Below are 20,481 nucleotides of genomic sequence, written 5' to 3'. Positions count from 1 at the left end.
TGACAGGCATGTGAGGATTTCCTATCTTTGTGAAGCCACAGACTGTCTCACTGATGGCAATGATAGCTGTCTTATACTTGAGATCGAGTCATCAGCAGGTGGCTCCCTAGGCAGGCAAGACCTTGCTTTCACCTACATGGTTTCAGCTGTCTGCCCAGCAGCAGGTGCAAGTGTGGCGTGCAGGAAGCAGAACAGGGAGCAGGGTCCTGCCCGCCTCTTACTGGGGATCGTGGGCAGGCAGCTGCACCTGCAGGGCGCCCTCTCCTCCTGGGCCATGTTGAGGTAGAAACAACACTTGCTGCATGATATTTTCAGAAGATTTAAATAAACTAACACGTAAAGGGTCTACCATTTCAGAAGCACTCAATCGATGTGTTGAGAACTGGTCAAAACCAGAATCTTATCCTTGCTTTGCCGGTAGCATAATAACCAAAACCAACAAAGAAACAATGTAAAATTGCCTACTGGCAAAGACCTGAAAATCTGCTCTGTTCTGTGAAGCAGACAATAGGATCGTCAGTCATTCTTGCTGCTTTGTAGTTATTCCAAGTGGTTTGGAGCAGGCTCCAGCCTACACCCTCCTGATTGATCTTGCACCTTCCCAGAGAGGCGCAGAAAGGCAAGCTTAAGCACTCCCTGTGATGGAAGGGGAAGTCAGTCACCCAGACACCACTGGGCAGCCGCCAGGGGGCAGAGGCAAGGGTGGATCTCAGGGCTTCTTGTCTGGAGTGAGCAGATTTCAACATCATGAATGCTCCTACAAAGGCCGGCTTTCAAACGGGCTTTCAGAGACACACTCACCCGTCCAGTTCCGCTGTTTCCACGTAGCAGAGGCTGTTGGGCTCAGAGCTGGACAGCAGCAGAATGTCAGCCTGTGCAAGACAGAACACACCAGTAACACAGAGACCCCTGGGGCCAGCCGGGCACGGGGCCAGCCGGGCACTGGGCCAGGGGGAGGACGAGGAGTGGAAGAGGTGGCGCTTGTGCACTTACGGGAACAAAATCATTCTTTTTCAGGCGGATGACGTCTCCAACTTGAATATCTTTCCACTTGGCAACTTTGAACCTAAGTATTACAAGTAATAATAGTTGTTTGGTTTTTAAAAGCATTTATTTATTTTCATCTACTTGAAAGGTAGAGTCACACACACACACACACACACACAGATTGATTGGTTCACTTTTCTGGCTCACTCCCCAAATGTCTGCAGCAGCCAAGGCTGGGCCAAGCTGAAACCAGGAGCCCGGAACTCCATCCAGGTCTCCCATGTGGGTGGCAGAAGATCGAACGCTTGAGCCATAATCTGCATTAGTAGGAAGTTGAATTGGAAGTGGAGTAGCCGGGACTCAAACCGGGCACTCCAATATGGGAGTAGGTTAAGCTATGCCTTAACCTACAATGCCCACCCCTTGAATGTTTTTCTAAGTTACAGGTCAGAGAATGATTGTTCTTTATGGTTGTCAAAGATTCTGGAAAATGTGTAAGTCACAGGGAAAAATTTGCTCTAAGTTCACTGTTTTTCCTTTTAATAATGGAACTTTATTAAGTGGTTATAATAATCATAATTTCTGGGGCCAGCACTGTGGCATAGTGGGTAAAGCTGCTGCCTGCAGTGCCAGCATCTCACATGGGCACCGATTGGAGTCCCAGCTGCTCCACTTCCTATCCAGCTCTCTCCTACGGCCTGGGAAATCAGTAGAAGATGGCCCAAGTCCTTGGACCCCTGCACCTATGTGAGAGACCCAGAAGAAGCTCCTGGCTCCTGGTTTTGAATCAACACAGCTCCAGCTATTACAGCAAACCGGGGAGTGAACTAGCAGATGGAAGACCTCTCTCTCTCTCTGCCTCTCCTCTCTTTGTAATTCTGACTTTCAAATAAATAATATTTTACAAAAAAGAATCATGATTCCTTAGCAACAATGACAGCAATGATATTTAAAAAGGTGTTTTTTTGGGCCGGCGCCGCGGCTCACTAGGCTAATCCTCCGCCTAGCGGCGCCGGCACACCGGGTTCTAGTCCCGGTCGGGGCGCCGGATTCTGTCCCGGTTGCCCCTCTTCCAGGCCAGCTCTCTGCTGTGGCCAGGGAGTGCAGTGGAGGATGGCCCAGGTGCTTGGGCCCTGCACCCCATGGGAGACCAGGAAAAGCACCAGGCTCCTGGCTCCTGCCATCGGATCAGCGCGGTGCGCCGGCCGCAGCGCACCGGCCGCGGCGGCCATTGGAGGGTGAACCAACGGCAAAGGAAGACCTTTCTCTCTGTCTCTCTCTCTCACTGTCCACTCTGCCTGTCAAAAATAAAAAAAAAAATAAAAAAAAATTAAAAAAAAAGGTGTGTTTTTTTTTTTCAATTGACACACAATATGAGAAAACTTCAAAAACTTTACGGAAAACAGAATTAAAAGATGTTTACTGGGACCAGTGCTGTGATTTACCGAGTAAAGCTGCCTCCTGCTGCGCAAGCACCCCCCCTCCCCCCATAAGGGCGCTGGTTCGTGTCTCAGTTGCTCCACTTCGGGTCCAGCTCCCTGCTAATGTGCCTGAGAAAGCAGTGGAAGATGGCCCAAGAGCTAGGGCCCCTGCACCCGTGTAAGAGACCTGGAAGAAGCTCCTGGCTCTTGCCTTTGGATAGACACAGCTCTGGCCATTTGGGGAGTGAATCAGCAGATGGAAGATCTGCCTTTCTCTTTAAATTCCAAATAAATAAATTAATTTTATTCGGGAAGGAAGTGGCAGCCTCAGCCCTGGTATGTGGCATGGCTCAGCCACTGTGCTGGGCATGCAGGGGCAGGCAGGGACACACTCTCCCAAGGACGGCCTTTGACAGGCCCCACAAACACCCACTCGGGAAGTCCCATGAACTGGGGAGTTGGCCTGTGGTTCAAGTTCACTGTTCTGTTCTGACAGGCTCCTGGCTTCAGCCTGGCCCAGCTCTGGCCATTGCAACCATCTGGGGAGTGAACCAGCAGATGGAAGACCTCTCTCTGTGTCTCTTCTCCTATCTCTAGCTCTGACTTTCAAATAAATAAATAAAATCTAAGCAAAAATACAGGTTTATTTTAGTGCAAAAAATTTGAAATGCATGCATTGTAGTGTTCTCAAAAAGTTCATAGAAAAATGCATGTTATGAAAAAAACTATGTTTGGATTTCAAATTTTGTTGTACCAAAATTAATGTTATCTTAATTCCATTTGTCTCCCATTCATTTATGAACAAAATAGATTTAAAATATCTGCTTGTGCTCCAGTTTCTCCTATAAGAATTTAGCACACAATTCTGAACCCCAGGATTAAAAAAAATTGGCTTATTTTTTCAATAAAAGACATTGTAGCTGTTTTGCATTTCAGTACCTCTAAAATTGTCAATTAGGAATTTGTGCGTGAGTTTCACATTGCAAATGGATGAGTCAACCCTTTCTCGTCATAGCTTTTTGGGGGTACTGTGACATTCCAACGTCCCTGAGAAGGTCCTCTGTGTCCTGCCCCACTGATGGCCAAGCTCTAAATGGTCTGATCCACCATAGGGTTGCTGGGGCCACAGCCCTGCGGGACATGGACCCCAACTCCCAAATCCAAGGCAACTCAAACCAGTCTTCTTTGGCTAGGTCAGCCACTTGGAGGCTAAACCGAGCCTCCCACCACCAGTCACAGTGTTGAGTAAATGAGAGGAAAGTGGCCTCTGGAATAGAAGCCATTCACCTGCAAGGGAAAAAGCCTTGCAAATAGATATTTATAGGTTGGTGCCATTTATTTATGCATTAGACACTGGGGGAAGTGTGACAGTAAATCAGGTTATTTTCCTTTGTGTTGACATTTCAAAAGTGTTTGAATTGGGTTTTAGTCATTTTCAGCACCTGAGTTTGCAGTTTGACCTTGAAGCTTTTGCTCAAAAATGCACTCATTACTGATGACTGAGCTGGTACTTTGCTCACAATTGACATTAATTTCACACATTCATTAAGCATTTTCTGCACGAGGAATGCAGAATAGTGCCCGTGAGACACCCACACAGATGATTCTAATAAAATGCACATCAAAATAAAAAAGACGAGAGGGGCCAGTGCTGTGGCATAGCGGGTAAAGCTGCCACCTACAGTGCCAGCATCCCGTATGGGCTCCAGTTCAAGTCCTGGCTGCTCCTCTTCTGATCCAGCTCTCTGCTATGGCCTGGGAAAGCAGCAAAAGATGGCCCAAGTGCTTGGGCCCTTGCACCTGCATGGGAAGACCCAGAGGAAGCTCCTGGCTCCTGGCTTCAGATTGGCACAGCTCTGGCTGTTGTGGCCAATTGGGGAGTGAACCAGCAGATGGAAGACCTCTGTCTCTCTCTGCCTCTCCTCTCTCTGTGTAACTCTGACTTTCAAATAAATAAATCTTAAAAAAAAAGAGAGAGAGAGAAAATTCCTCTGAAAATGCAGGGAATAGCTGGAGCACTGGGGAGGTGTCTAAACATAGAGTAGCCCCCCAATCCATGGGGAGACACCCCAAGGCCCCCCTGTGGATGCCTGGAAACACAGTACTAAACCTGTAGTTTTGGGTCTGTCCTACACATACATATCTATAAAAAAGCTTAATTTATAAATTTGGCACAGTACAGACTACTAATAACTAATGATAATAGAACAATTTTAACAATACACTCTAACACAAGTTACGTGAATATGGTCTCTCTCTGAAAATATCTTTTTGTACTGTCTTCACCGCTCTTGGGTTGATGGGAGATAACCTCCCGTGGAAGCCCTCCACAGGTTTTCTTTCTCATACAGGAGTTGCCTTATCACTACTCTCGTGCCTTGGGGCCATGATGAGCAAAGTTAGGGCGACTGGAGCACAAAAACTCTGATTCCAGGAAGGTTCACCTGATAACCAAGGTAGTCACAGAATGACTAATGGGTGGGTAGTGTATACAGTGGATACATGAAAAAAGGGATGAGTCACTTTGCTCATGGGGTGGAGAGGGACAGAGCGAGAGTTCATCACGCTACTGACAATGGCACCCAGATTAAAATTATGAATGAATTCTGGAATATTCCCTTGAATATTTTTGGACCAGACTTGACCATGAGTAACTGAAACCATAGAAGGCAAAACTGCAGATAAGACCAAAGCAAAGCTCTGAGGCGGCTAAGTTTGGGAATGGCAAAGATAAGAGCGACACATTAGAGGGTGATGGGCATTGTGTAGACGTCAGATGTGCTGATAACACAGAGTGCAATCAGGCAACCAGCTAGCATCCAATGTGGGTAGGGCATCAGAACCACCAAGGGGAGGCACTGTCTCTGCACGGAAACCCTTTGTAATGAAAAAGTTATGTACTGGTAGACTTCTAACAGTTGTCTCTCAGTATGTTTCTAGACATTTCTGCAATATACCTATTTCCCTGTACTTGAGTTACAGATTAAAGGCACAGTACCTGCCATCCTTAATGACTTCACACGTCCGATTGTTGATCTCCTTATCCATTTTATGGCGAGCCTTTAGAAAGGAGATGAGGAGATGGTGTTTACTCATCTTGCTGTGTAAGATATTGATGCCAACCTAAAGCAAGCTCCAAGTAGTGCGTAGGAAGTGGCATGCGAAATCCTTACCACATCGTCCACCAGGTCTTTGATTGCCGTGATGCCCAGCACCAGAAGCAGGGGCACGAGTGTAGTGTACCATGCCAGGGTAGAGATTTGAGGAATTGCCTAAGAGAAAGAAAAAGGCATATATATATATATATATATATATACACACATCCACAGCTGTTTACTTAAACTCGTTCATTCTAAGTCTAACCCACCAAGTCTACAGCCCACAGGTCCTGAAGGAAAAGGCATTTAAGCACACAATCGACCTCCTTCTGGTGTCTCTGTCTAGCTCCCGGCCACCTGGAACACAGCCCAGAGGACGGTGGCTCCTGAAACTGTCTCATTACAACCTCTGTTCTAAGCTCTTTATGACAATCATCATTAGCTAAGAATGCCTGAGGGGGGATTAATCCTTTAACTTCTATGCAGTGCATCTACACTGTGGGTGGCTCAGCCAGTGGTTTCTGGGGGACCCACGATGGAGGCAAGGCCGGCAGTAGGCAGTGACTGCCTCTGAAAGCTAGCAACCAGGTAGGGCATCTTGGGGGCACTGGAAGAAGGTGCTTCCTTTCGGGGCATTGCTATTGGCACAGCCAAGAAAGGGGCTGGCCCTACGGGAAGCCTCAGCTCCATCAAGACAGCCTCCTGATTTGAATGGGAAATTGAAAAGCTTAATAAAGATTTCATGTAACCATTCTGACGGATCACCTCGTCACATAATGTAGTGGCTAAATGATAGGTTTTGGAATCAAACTCCTGGATGCAAGTCTTGCCTAGCTCTGCCACCTACAGGTGCTGTGACTTTACCCAAGGCATGGCCCCTCACTGGGCCTCAGTTCTCCTCTGCAGAATGGAAGGTATGCAGTGCTACCTACTACCTACCTTGTAGGGTTCAAGAATTAAGTGAAATGATAATTCAGGTCAAGGACTGCCTGGGGTCATCACTATGACCCTGATTTGGATTGCCGCACCTTACGAGAAGAGAAGTGCGATGCTGTTAGGGGACAGACAGCTCACTGCCCACAACACTGTGACTGTGTGGAAGTAAGGGACAAGGAGCCCACACACCTCTCAGCAGTACCTCATAATCCTCACATGCCCGTCAAAATGCCCCTGCTGGTGACAGGACTATCCTCTCTACTGTCAAGTCAGCAGGGAGTTTTTTTCTAAAAAAAAAAAAAAAAAATTTGACAGAGCAAGAGAGAGAGAGAGATGGAGAGAGAGAGAGAGAGAGAGAGAGAGAGAGAGAGAGAGAGAGAACGCTCCCCGATCTGTTGGCTCACTCCCAAAATGCCCACAATGGTCGGGATTGGGCCAGTTTTCCTATATGGGTGGGAGGAACCCAACACGGGGGCCATCACTGCTACCTCCTAGTCTACATTAGCAGCACGCTGGAGTCGGGAGTCAGAGACGGGAATCAAAGCCAGGTACTCTGATGCGGGATGCAGGTGTTGGAACTGCAGGTCTTGAACGCTACCAAGGCCGTTAGGTGTCTACTGTCCAGTGTCTTCTCTCCCACTTCCCTCCACCACTCCAGATATCCTCCATCCCCACCCAGACACACACGGTACCATTTTCATAAGCATTAAGGTTATACCTGCAGGTGGGTCTATCTTCCAAATCCTATGCTTGATGTAAAGAATCTGATGGGGCTGGCGCCGCGGCTCACTAGGCTAATCCTCCGCCTGCAGCGCCGGCACACCGGATTCTAGTCCCGGTCAGGGCACCAGATTCTGTCCCGGTTGTTCCTCTTCCAGTCCAGCTTTCTGCTGTGGCCTGGGAGTGCAGTGGAGGATGGCCCAGGTCCTTGGGCCCTGCACCCACATGGGAGACCAGGAGAAGCACCTGGCTCCTGGCTTTGGATCAGCGCAGCACGCCAGCTGCAACATGCCGGCCGTAGCGGCCACTTGGGGGGGTGAACCAGTGGAAAAAGGAAGACCTTTCTCTATTTCTCTCTCTGTCTAACTCTGCCTGTCAAAAAAAAAAAAAAAAAAGAATCTGATGGAGCAAAGTGGATCAGTACATATCTGATCTGCATATCAGTACAAAGTGTGGACCCTGAGCACTAATTAGGGCAATGTTTCCTATGCAGATGAAAGCCATACTCTCCAGATAAGTAAATCCTTTACCACAATAAGAAAAACACTCAGGAAAAGTAGGCCTTTTCCAATGTAAAACAGCTCACCAAAACATCAAGAAAAATGAACAATATTCTTGCAGAAATTAGGCATCTAAGTACAAATGTGAAGGAAATCACCAAAGTCAGGTTTAATTTATGATGCACGTATTTTACAAATATAATTGAAGATTTCAATTTTATTCAGTTCAAAAATACCAGTTTTAATACTCACACCAGTACAAGTATGAAATTGAGTTGAAAATATATAGACTCAGAATTTATTTCCATTCCCCCCCTTTCCCTGTTCATCTAACACTGGCTGAGCTGGTCCTGCACACCTACAGACCCTGCTGTCCACAGAAACACTTCCAAGGTCATGCATCTTCCTTATGCCCACAACTCCCCTGTTAGGGAGCCATCATAATTCACGACAGATTTAAGATAGCAAAGGGCATTACCTGTAAGATAAGAAGGATCAGGAAATAGAAATTGGCTGCTCGCTTAAACTGTTCAAACAAATTCATTGGTAGGAAGGTCAGTGCGTTGTACTTGTATGTTTTAATTGCATTATTCTGTTGGAAAAAGCAAAAACATCACGCATCAATGTCACCCGGTTATGCCAACGTCCACACTTCTGCAAAAATCACTACACCCCATGGCCCACAGCACAGGGACCTAATCTGTCCGTCAGAAAGATGCTGAGGTTTCTTCTAAGCTCTTCATCCCATCCAGTCTTCAAAGTGACTGCTGGAGAGTCTCACGTCAGACAGTAACAGGATACAGGCATGAGGCCGTGACTACGTGGCCACTGCTGTCGGTGCCTCAATCCATCAGAATCTCTTGGAAAACAGGGCAAAGGTAGCTGTCACTATGAGCAAAGCAGGGACAGGGGCACTTTTACTTAAGGAAGGATGAGTGCTACCATGTAAGAAACAGTAAGACATTGCTGTGAGTCCAACTGTGTCCTCCCAAAGACAGGGTCAGTTGACCTGCGCATGGGACCTTGTTTGGAAATAGGGCCTTTGAGATATAATCAAGGTGAAGTCGTGCTGGATTCCAGTGAATCCTAACCTAGTGGTTAGTGTCCTTGCAGAAGGGGAAGGTGGACCCAGACACACACAGGGAGGAGGCCATGTGAAGAAATGGGAGTGACGTGTGTTCAAGCCAAAGACTGCTGGCCACCAAGGGGCTGGAGGAGAGGCATGACCCCAGGAGGAGCCAACCCTGCTGCCACCTTGGTTTCAGATTTCCAGGCCCCTGAACTGTGAAGGAGTAGATGTCTGTTGTTTTATGTCATGCCTTGTTTCAGTAGCTCAAGGGAATTAACGCTGAAGCCCACACTTACGAGGGATTCTTTGTAATTTATTACTTTCAAGCATAAGGCTTCTGTATCACACTGTTCATTCTTACATGAGCATTTTGGAGAGCTTTGCACACACACAGGGAAAATTTTAATGTACAAAATCCTGCTTTAAATCACTCCTGCCCACCTTCAGTGTAGTTAAACTTCAATAAAAATTTCATTTTGCAGAACTAACGATTGCCAACAGCCCCAGGCTAGTGAGCACCTTGCAAGGCAGGCAAAAAAGCACGAAGGTGGTGAACCCGATGGCGGCTGGAAAACACTCGGTTTTAATAAAAATAATCTGGGAGTCCACTTACTGCATATTTGCTCTCCTTGATACAAAAGAACTTCGTGGTCATAAAATGAGGTTGCTCGTGGAACTGTCGATCATTTGCTTTGACTTGCCACGTGCAATCTTTTGAAGAAGGAAGAGAAGAAAGTCGGTGAGTAGAATAATAAGTACATTGTTATGAGCTGAATTCTGTCCTTTCCAGTTGCATATGCTTAAGTCCCAACCCCTCAAACCTCAGGGTGTACCCTCGGAGACATGGTCACGGCAGATGCACTCAAGTTAAAGGGCGGGCGTCAGAGTGGATCCTAATCCATCCTGACTGATGTCCTACACAAACGGGGGATGCGGGCAGAGACAGGGGGATGACGATGTGAAGTCATGGGGAGTCATGCCCACCTACAGGCTAAGAAGAGTGCTGGGGCAAAGATCCTGCCCTCACAGCCCTGGGGAGGTGTCCGCCCAGACTTCCAGCCTCCAGATCTGATACCCTAAGCTTCCTTCTGCTAAGCCATCCAGTGTGTTATTTTGTTTCAGTGGTGCTAGCAAACTAATGAACATGCTGGGACTTGACCAGCTGTGCATAGAACATGAGAATTCTGGTAGAGTAATCCTCACCTAAGCAAATCCAAACAAAAACCCTCTGAAGGTCACAGCTGAATTAAGTCAAATGATCTTTTCAGTCTAACTGACAGTAAAATTTGTATCATAGGAAACATTTAGTGAATGACCGAAATCAAAGTAGCAGGGCCCCAGCGAATCCATGTAACATCACAGGTCATCCTGATGACTTCCTTACTCGTCCCCCTGTGCCCTGAGGACCAAGGTGTCTGACTTGAGTCCACTTCACGAACTTGACCTCACACCCACACACTCACTGTGTGGACTCAGCCCAGTCAGCTGCCAAGTGTAAGCCCCAGGGAACTTAGCAGGGTCCACAGCTTCCCTGCCGCTGGGGAACGATTCCTATGCAACAGGTGTCTCACAGAACATGTCTTCCCACCGCTTCCCACCCACCACTCTTCTCGTTTTCCTCGGGGTGGCTTTCTCCAGGCATCAGAAGATGTCACCTGCTGTAGCTGCCTCTCACCAGTGTCTTCCTGACGACAGCTCCCCACAGCCAACCACCTTGTCACTTCTGTGCTCATCACCCAAGTGACGGCTCTGGGTGCTGACTGCAACCTGGAGCTCTCCCGGCAGCCCCGTGCTGGCCCCTTGCTGCCTCTGTCACAAAGCCCAGCATGTCCTGGGGTACCTCCCCAGCTAGGACGGCCTGGGATCTGCTCAGGTCCTCCACTAGTGGCCTTTTGAGAAACGCGTATCTATCCCACAGCCGAAGCTATCTTCCTGTGTGTTCAGGGGGAGACAGAGCTATGGGCAGAACGTACGGCCAATGGCAAGTGTCAAGTGTAGCTGTTTGTCCTGGTCACGACCAGAGATCTTTACAAGCTTCCAGAGAGAGAGCCTGGTTAGCTCTGAGGCTGTTGTAGACCGGTGACAGCTGGCCATGGTGACCCAGCCAGGCCCGGAGGCTCCCCACTGAGTGCTTGTTCATCACGTCTGCTCTCTTGCTCATCTGGGGTTGCTCAGCCACTGGCGCCCACGTCACTGCAGCACGCTCTCCCCAGAAGCTGGCCCCCCGGAAGGTGCTGAACACATCACTTGCTCTGGCTGGGACAGTGGCCTGGTGTCCCCTAAGGTCAGTGATTAAAGGCCTGGTCTCCAGCATGACATTACTTGGAGGAGGTAGAACCTTTAGGAGGTGGAGCCTAGTGCAGGGGGAGGGTTGTTCCTTAGGTCACTGGAGGCGCTGCCATTGGACAGGCTTGTGGGACACCAGCCTAGCACTCTGATTTCCTGTTTGGTGACAGAACCTCTTCTCTCCACCCTCACCCCCCTTACACACACACACACACGCCCTCTTGCCATGACAGGTCACCATCTGCCACCTCACCACAAGCCAAATAACTCCGCCCCTCTCCACCCTCCCCACCTGCTCTTGGACTTGGAACCCTTCTCTCTTGCACGTTGGTGACCTCAGGTATTTCATCACAGTGACCATGTGCTGAGTGATACGGCACTGCACCGAGCTCCCAGATGCCCGTTTTCAAGGCAGCCTTGCCACTCGCTCTGCATCCAGGTCAGGCCCAGAGAGCGAGCAGCTGCAGCTCTCCTCTCCTTCCAAGACAGTGGTCTTGGCCTTGGCCGAGCCCCACTCCAGGACAGCTTCGATGATCTGTAGTCAACTGTGGTCTGTCCACCGCCCCACCCTCCATCTTACTTTCTCCTCTATGATTGTCCCTCTGGACAGGGGCTCTCCACGGGCCCCCACCCTCTACCCCCGTGGATGAGGCTGACCCTGACAGTGGGATCAAGTACACTAGCACTCTGAGATTTATCTAAACGAGTAGATTCTCCAGGGCAGACGGCCACCAGCTCTTCCCTGCCCCAGAGCTACTCCACATTCCCACCATGCCAGCCAATGCTCTGTACTGCTCTGCGTGGGGGCCACAGACCCCCAGGTCCTCTGCCCCTCCCCAGAGTGGCTCTTCAGGAAGACAGGGCGCGAGCGGGGCTTGCCCTCACATCCCTCCCAGGCTGTGTCAGTGTTCTGCATGCAGTGGCATCCCCCAAATGCCTTTGGAAAGAACAGGAAAAGTAAAATTCATAATAATTGGTCACGTGTGGTTTATCTCTGGTGCCATTTCTTCCTCCCTCAGTGGGTGACGTATGGGTGGCGGCCAGCTCCTCCTGGAAATGCAGGCCAATGGACCTTGCAGCACAGCAGTCACAGGGAGACGACTTCCCCTGCTCCGAGGTGCCCTCGCCTACCCACTCGTGACTGATGTGGCTCTACAGTTAACGTGTGTTCAGGGCTCTTTCCAAGAGCCACGCCTACTGGCCAGGCTGTCTTTGCATAGCTGAGTAAAGAGAGGCATGGAGAGGATTAGCAACTTGGCCAGTGTAGGAGAATCAGAATTCAGACCAGGCAACTGGAGCTCCAAGTCCAGCAGCCTCTCTGCCCACTCTGCCACACAGACAAGGCTCTCTTTGGAGAGAGCTCAGTGGCTAGCAAGCTGGCTATAAAAATAGGATCCATGTTGCCACTGTCGCCTCAGTGTTTGGCTGTACTTGGTCTCCTAAGAGGAAGGCACAAGTGAGCTTTCAGGTCAAGGATGCTACAAACTCAGAGGAAACCCCGAGCCAGCATCTCTTGACATTAAGTTCTCTGCCAACAAGGATGTTGGATGAACTCTCCTTGGGTGTTCACAGAGGGGTGAACCAGGTTCTCATGAATTCCACTTCCCAAACTGGCAGGGATAGGAAATTAACAACTAGGGTGGGACCACCACATTGGAGAAGGGAATGTATGAAAAAACATTTACAAATAAAGAGTTCTAAAATGGCCCATCTCTGATCAGTATAAAGATCAAGAGTGCATACAGTTGGAAACTTTTTTCTAAGTGACTCATTTTCTAGTCTCCTACTTCCTAGGGAATGTCACGAGAACAAGTACAGACCACTGAAGAAGGCAAACGAAAAGCATGATTATTTTTCAAAATTCATTCATTCAAGTATAGAAAGAGAGAGAGAGGGAGGGAGGGAGGGAGGGAGGGAATGAATGAATAGGAATGTCCATCCACTGGTTCACTCTACAAATACACACAATAGCCAGGGCTGGGCCAGGCCAAAGCCAGGAAGCAGAAACTCAGTCCCACATTTGTGGCAGGAACCCAGGTACTTGAGCCCTCCTCTACTGCCTCCTGGGGAATGCATTAGCGAGAAGCTGGAATGAGGAGTGTAGCTTGGACTTGAGCCCAGGCACACTGACATGGGATGCAGGTGTCCAGGCAGCGTCTTAGCCACTGTGCTAAATGCCCACCCCTGGACGATCACCGTTTGGAAACCATAATACCAGTACCAAACGTTTTTCCTGGATCACTTGGCTACCATTCATCTGGCAATCATAACTGCTAAATTATTCCAAGTGGAAATGTCCCTAGCACCTTTCTAGCTCAAGTACAATTTTACCAGAAAAGAAAAATGAAAATGGAACAATAAACCACTCACAGACACCGTGACGATCACACAATCGGGAAATTTCTCTCCCATTCAGAAGGGACATTAAAGGAAGGTTGGTACAAATGGCATCTTATATGGTCTTCTGCAACCCATTCTGCTTTCTGGTCATTTGCAAATGCGGGTGCGTCTATTGGTTTTCCTTGAGCCTGCAGATGACTCGCAGCCTCCAGTGTTTTAGGAACCACTGAGAATGAGAGCCTCCCTTTCAGGAAGGCTGATGAGAAAAGCAGATGAGATTCCAGGAAGAGAGAAAGAGCCACTGCCAAGGGATAAAAATCCACCTTAGAAACGCTGGAGAGGAGGGAGTAAGTCAGCCTATTAGTGAGCTAAAGATAGCACACTTTTCCAGCCTGCCTCGGGTCCTTACCCTCTGGCTTTTAAAATTTGCTTCTTAGTTAAGCCCCAGCCAGCGGCAGCTCGGTCTGGTCCTACACTGCACCCTCATCTCCAGCCTCCCCCGCCAACCCTTTTAAGGGTTTACTTATTTTTGAGTTACACAGAGAGAGGGAGGCCTTCCATCTGCTGGTTCATTCCCCAGATGGCTGCAACAGCCTGGGCTGGACCAGGCCAAAGCCCAGAGCCAGGAGCGTCAACCTGAACTCCCACATGAGTGGCAGGTATCCAACCACTTGGGCCATTTTCTACTGCTTTTTCCAGGCCATTAGCAGGGAACTAGATTGGAAGTGGAGCAGCTGTGATTCAAACCAATCCCCACATAGGATGCTGGTGTCACAGGTGGTAACTTTACCTGCTATGCCACAGGGCCAGCCCCTCCAGCCCACTCTTATCTCAATGTCTCAAAGCGTAGCACGTGACCTCCAACGGGTTCTCAGAAATGACCTCTCTTAGTTTTACACTTTTGATAACACCTTGAGTAGCTGAGAAAAACAACCATGTGTCTTCCTGTGCGATTTAACCCCAGAGGCGTTTCTACTTGATTTCAGAAAGCAGATTGCAATCAAGTCATCAATAACCCTATTTCCAGCCTGGGCCCCTCGTGTGGCCCAAGTCAGATAAATCAGCAGCCAAGATGTTGGCATTTTCTCTTGATTCTTCCCTGAGCTGTGAGCTAATTGTGTGAGCAGTGTTTTAACTAGACTACGAAAATGCGAACAGGCTATTCTGTGGTGAAATACATTTGCAAGAGACAGCACACATCCTGCCTCCCTGTCTCGGCTAGTCAGTGAGCTCACGGCACACACGGAGGCTCTGAGATGTTCTGCAGTACAGGGTCTTATCTTGTTCAGCCCACTTCCTTCAAAGCTGATGTGACCACAGGCTTTTTTTTTTTTAAGATTTATTTTTTATTTATTTGAAAGACAGAGTTACAGAGAGAGGTAGAGACAGAGAGAGAGGTCTTCCTTCCGCTGGTTCACTCCCCAGATGGCCGCAATGGCCAGAGCTGCACCAATCCAAAGCCAGGAGCTTCCTCCAGGTCTCCCACATGGGTGCAGGGGCCCAAGGACTTGGGTCATCTTATACTGCTTTCCCAGGTCAAAACAGAGAGCTGGATCGGAAGAGGAGCAGCCGGGACTAGAACCAGTGCCCATATGGGATGCTGGCACTTTAGGCCAGGGCGTTAACCCACTGCACTACAACGCCGGCCCCGATCACAGGCATTTTTAAAAGGATCTCAGAACATCTATGATCAGGCTTTGAGAAATCCTGTGCTAAAGCACACGCTGTGAGGAAGGGCAACAAAACAGCACTCAGGGCCGTCTGCCTTCCAGATCAGACTCTTACTGAGTGCCGGCTTGGAACAGAGAACCTCTCTGGACACTTGGACCACAAGGCCAATTTACAGAAAAAGCAGGCATCTTGCTCCATTTTCTAGACTGGAAATATCAGCAAAGAGAAGAGGGGCAGGCGTTGTGGTGCATCAGGGTAAGTTGCCTCCGTCCAGGATCTAAGTGCCGGTTCGAGTCTCACCTACTCAGCTTCTGATCCAGCTTCCTGCTACTGCATCCTGGGAGGCAGCAGATGAGGGCCGATGTGCTGGGGCCCTTGTCACCAACATGGGAGACCCAGATGGAGTTTGCAGCTCTGGACTTTGGGCTAGCCCTGCCCTGGCTACTGTGGGCATTTGGGGAGTGAACCAGTGGATGAAAAGTCTTTCTCTCTCTGCCTTTCAAGGAAATGAAAAGAAATAAGTAAAAACATTGAAAAGAAAAAGAAATGAGCAGAAATAAATGTATCAGCACAAATGCACCTTCAACAGAAGGCCCTGTACTTAAAAACTACAGAGAGAACTATTAGCAAACAGTCAGTGCAGGTGTCCAGATGCATTCCACACTAGTCACAGGCGAGTTAAAAAATCATGCCCCATGTCGGCTATACGTTTGTGTCATGATAAGGTCTAAAAACCACTGTGATGTGTCAGGGGTTCTCATGGTCACCAAGTCCCTTGATCATTGCCATCTGGAGAAGGAAGTCAGCTTACCCTTGTCCTCATCTTCTCGCTGTGGCTCTGAGTTCTTAGAGATCCACCAACAATCAAAAACCTGCACGGGCTGGTTACAAAGTGCCACAGACTTGGAAAGATCCATCGAATTACACCAGAAAGCAAACAACCAACCACAGGGAGAAATGAGTGGATGATGCGGACAGACGATTCATACAGAGACAGATGATTCATACAAAGTAAATTCAACGAGTTCCTAAGTAGCTGCAAAGATATTCAACTTCATCAAAGAGAAAAGCAATTCTTCATCGAGGTTCCAATTCTTAACCTCTCCTAGCAAAATACCGGCAAAGAGTGAGGAATTTGATGACATTTGGGTTGAAATGAGAATAGGGAGACCGGCTCCCAGAGGCAGGCTCCGTGAGGGACTTTTGGCCATCTCTCAAAATTTAACACCCACATGCGTTGCAAAATCCCACCTCAAGGATTCTTCCCTACATACACACCCCATGCATACACCACTCACACAGGGTGATTTACTGCAGCCCTGTCAATCAGAGAGATTGGAAAGCACACAAATGCCTACCAGGAGCAGCTGGTTAAACAGCCACACAATGAAAAGCGTGGGGTGTGCAAAAAAATGAAGGAGATGGTTTTAAATGGACTCCAGGGAAGCTTGCCAAGCTACATTGTTACATGACAAAAGCAGGAAGAGGGCTAGCTGTGTGATGCACTGAGTCAATGCACAACATGAAGGCACATGTGTGTTTGCGTACACGTTGTCTGAACAGCCTTTCCACACAGGAGTGTGTGCACATGTCTGGAAGGACACATGGGAAACTGCTAACAGCTTTTTTCCTGGCAAAGGGAACTGTGTGGCCACAGAATGGGAGAGGCAGGGAAAGAGACTCCATTATTACTTGGAATCCCTTAACAATCAGATTCATTTGCATGTAGTGCTTTTTCAAGAGATGGGATTCTATTGCTTCCCTCTATCAGTTTATCTATAAGGCAAATATGTAAGTTGTCTGATTTTCTTATGGACACTACACCACTGTGGCTTTTTAAATATATTTATGCATGTATAATATATAAATAATTCTAAAGGCAGTGGGATGGCAGGAATATAAGAGTGGCAATTACTAGAAAAGATGAGAGTCCAGGCAGTCATATAAATGAACCATATCTACACTCAGCGCTAAGAACTATGGTATGAGAAACAAGAAAAGAAGACAGATGCAAGAATGATACACAGCTGGCCTACTGGACAGAGGACAAGAAAAAAATAGCAAGAAAAATGAGGAACAAGTGACCCCAGGACCCAACTTTGGGTGACAGATGGAGGAGCGCAGATGACTGAGAAAATACAGGGTGGGGGTAGATCTAGCTGGAGGAGCGCTGCATTCTAGGTATGCTGAACTGAGAATGCCTACAGGAGTCGAGTGGCAACACCTTTCCAAGGGGTAGAAAAGCAAATCCAGAAGTCCACGCAGAGTTTTAGGCTGGAGGCCGGATTTGGAAGTCCTCTGCCTACAGTGTTGATGGGACCCATGAACATGGATGGGTGATGTGGCAAGTGCACCATGGGAGAAGGGCGAGCCCAGAGTGGACCACTGTGTTTGAGTGGCAAGTAGGGGAGGAAGAGAACCCCACAAAGAGTGTACAAGGCTCAGGGAGCGATCCGAAGAACCGATTTTCTGGAAGCGCGAGGGCACAAGTACTGGAAGCCAGTGTGGCTGAGCCCAGTAAGGACAGGAGACACTCAGGGATCAGAACAACCGCACTGGTGACCGTCACCGGGTAAGTTTTTTCTGGGTAAGAAACAAACGAAGAGCAGGTTAACAGAAGGTGCTTCTGGGTGGGGGAGACAGGCAAACTGGGGGATCCTGCCATTTGGGCACAGAGGGGAGGAAGGCTGAGTGAGGGTCTGAACGGTCTCCAGTTTCCTAACTTCCCAAGCAGGAAGTGGCTTGGGGCACTGGAGGAGAATGCTGTGTGGACAGGAAGTGGGAGGAGGAGCTGGGTCAAGAATGTGTTGTGTCTCTGCCTGACTGTGGGCTGTTTGGAGCATTCAGCTCTGTCTTAAAAAAACCAAACCAAACCAAACTAAAAATCCCTCCCCCCAAACCCAACAACACAAAACCTCCATAATGGACAGATTGAAAGCAAATCAAAAGACCAAATGCTGCTTTTAGCCCATGGGGAAAAAAAGCCAAGAAAAACACCAAATTTTTTTTAATTTCCTTTTTTTTTAAAAAAAGATTTTATTTATTTGTTTTAAAGATAAGAGTTAAAGACAGAGAGAGGTCTTCAATCCATTGGTTCACTCCCCAGATGACTGCAATGGTGGGGCTGGGCCTATTCGAAGCCAGGAGTGTCTTCTGGGTCTCCCACGTGGGTGCAGGGGCCCAAGCACTTGGGTCATCTTCTACTGCTTTCCCAGGCCATTAACAGAGAGCCGGATTGGAAGAGCAGCAGCCGGTCATGAACCGGCGCCCATATGGGATGCCAGTGCCACAGGTGGCACATCCCCAGATGACTTCCTTTGTCAGTGTCTCTGAAAGGCACTGTGCTGGGCCCTCTGAGATCTCCAAGGGCGCTTGGATCACATCCCGGACCCGGCCTGGGGTGGGTTCTGCAAGTGTCCCAGGTTAGCTCGTTTTGCAGGCAAGGTGTGTTATCAATGTTCGGCTCATCCCACGTGTGGAGGTTCTACTCTGGCTATTTATTTTCTTTCTCCGATCAGCCTTAGGACAGCAGAGTGGGAGCTTGTCAAACAGGAGGGTGGGCTTGATCGCGTGGTTGGTAGTGGGTGGGGGCTGCTGATGAAACTGGCATTTCATTTTCTAGAACTTGCTTTTGAGGAAAGCAACCTCTGGCCAAGCCTTGAGTGAAAACATCGCTTCTCCACCTTGCTCCTGCTTCCACCACACTGGAAGAGGGGCCACACCCCCTGGTGGACCACACACACACCAGCCCCCTGGGGCTCTGTGACTGGGAGCAGCCTGAGGCTCTCTGTGCATTGCTAATCAGAGCAGGGGGCCTGCTACAGGATGCAGCGGGCTCCTGCTGATGCATGGTGGAACCTGGCTGAACTCACTTAAAATGACAGATTCTCTGCCTGCCTCCCAGACCCACTGTCTTGCATCTCTAGGGGCTGGGCCTAGGCACCTGCAGTTTTAGAAGCCCCACGAGTGATTCTGATGCACAGGCAGGATTGAGAACCCTGGTTAGAGCGAGGGCGAGTGCCTTCCCACGGTGCCTTCTACATCTTAAATCTACTGCAGGAGAGGGTGTTTGGCTTAGCATTTGGAAGCCTGCACTCCACAGCAAAGTGCCTGAGTTTGCAACCCAGTTTTGGCTCCTGACTCCAGCTTCCTACAGAGGCACACTTTGGGAGGCAGCTGTGACGATTTGAATATCGGGTCCCTGCCACCCACATGGAAGATCTAGATTGAGTTCTTGCATCCTGGCATTAGCCAGGTCTAGACCAAACTTGCAGGCATTTAGGAAGAGAACCAGTTGATAGGAATGTTTTCTCTTTCTCTCACACTCTCCCTCTTTGACTCTCACATACATAAAAAGTAATTTTAAAAAAATTAAAAGGAGGGCTGGCGCCATGGCTCACTTGGTTAATCCTCCGCCTGCGGCGCCAGCATCCCATATGGGCACCAGGTTCTAGTTACCGTTGCTCCTCTTCCAGTCCAGCTCTCTGCTGTGGCCCACGATGGCAGTGGAGGATGGCCCAAGTGCTTGGGCCCTGCAGCCGCATGGGAGACCAGGAGGAAGTGCCCAGCTCCTGGCTTCGGATCGGCACAGCGCCGGCCATGAAGGCCATTTGGGGAGTGAACCAACGGAAGGAAGACCTTTCTCTCTGTCTCTGTCTATAACTCTACCTATCAAAAAAAAAAAAATTAAAAGGAAAAAATTTAAGGTCTCATCTCCAGGCCGGCGCCGCGGCTCACTAGGCTAATCCTCCACCTAGCGGCGCCGGCACACCGGGTTCTAGTCCCGGTCGGGGCGCCGGATTCTGTCCCGGCTGCCCCTCTTCCAGGCCAGCTCTCTGCTGTGGCCAGGGAGTGCAGTGGAGGATGGCCCAAGTGCTTGGGCCCTGCACCCCATGGGAGACCAGGAAAAGCACCTGGCTCCTGGCTCCTGCCATCGGATCAGCACGGTGCACCGGCCGCAGCGCGCCGGCCGCAGCGGCCATTGGAGGGTGAACCAACGGCAAAGGAAGACCTTTCTCTCTGTTTCTCTCTCTCACTGTCCACTCTGCCTGTCCAAAAAAAAAAAAAAAAAAAAAAAAAAGTCTCATCTCCAAAGAAGCAAGAAGAATGAGCAGCTGTGTTAGGTCTCCATGAGGGAGAACTTCTCACTCAAGGTTTGGCCAGAGATTGCTTTCCTCAAAAACAAGTTCTAGAAAATGAAATGTCAGTTTCATCAGCAGCCCCCACCCACTACCAACCACGCGATCAAGCCCACCCTCCTGTTTGACAAGCTCCCACTCTGCTGTCCTTAAGGCTGATAGGAGAAAGAAAATAAATAGCCAGAGTGGAACCTCCACACGTGGGATGAGCCGCACATTGAAAACACGCTGAATTACTGGCACAGCTGCTCAGCACGCTCCATAGATCTCCGAGGGCCTCCAGGCCTCAGCGGGCCAGCTCTATCTTATTTGCTC

General features: G+C 49.0%; 1 protein-coding gene across 1 annotated transcript in view; it reads right to left on the bottom strand.

Annotated features, from left to right (window-relative positions):
- ATP8B1 (ATPase phospholipid transporting 8B1) overlaps positions 1-20,481 on the bottom strand; it is a 127,459-nt gene that overhangs the window by 40,476 nt on the left and 66,502 nt on the right. Inside the window, exons 3-8 of the mRNA XM_002713627.5 lie at positions 9,345-9,442; positions 8,141-8,254; positions 5,582-5,680; positions 5,407-5,468; positions 994-1,066; positions 802-872 (exon numbers count right to left, since the gene is read on the bottom strand). Of these exons, the coding sequence (XP_002713673.1) occupies positions 802-872; positions 994-1,066; positions 5,407-5,468; positions 5,582-5,680; positions 8,141-8,254; positions 9,345-9,442 (517 nt within the window). The remainder of the gene's footprint in view (positions 1-801; positions 873-993; positions 1,067-5,406; positions 5,469-5,581; positions 5,681-8,140; positions 8,255-9,344; positions 9,443-20,481) is intronic.

Source organism: Oryctolagus cuniculus, chromosome 10 (genome assembly GCF_964237555.1).
Source record: "Oryctolagus cuniculus chromosome 10, mOryCun1.1, whole genome shotgun sequence".
In the NCBI taxonomy this organism is placed as follows: Eukaryota; Metazoa; Chordata; class Mammalia; order Lagomorpha; family Leporidae; genus Oryctolagus; species Oryctolagus cuniculus.
The sequence above is the reverse complement of the archived record's forward strand: the minus strand, read 5'-3'. Positions and strand labels throughout refer to the sequence as shown.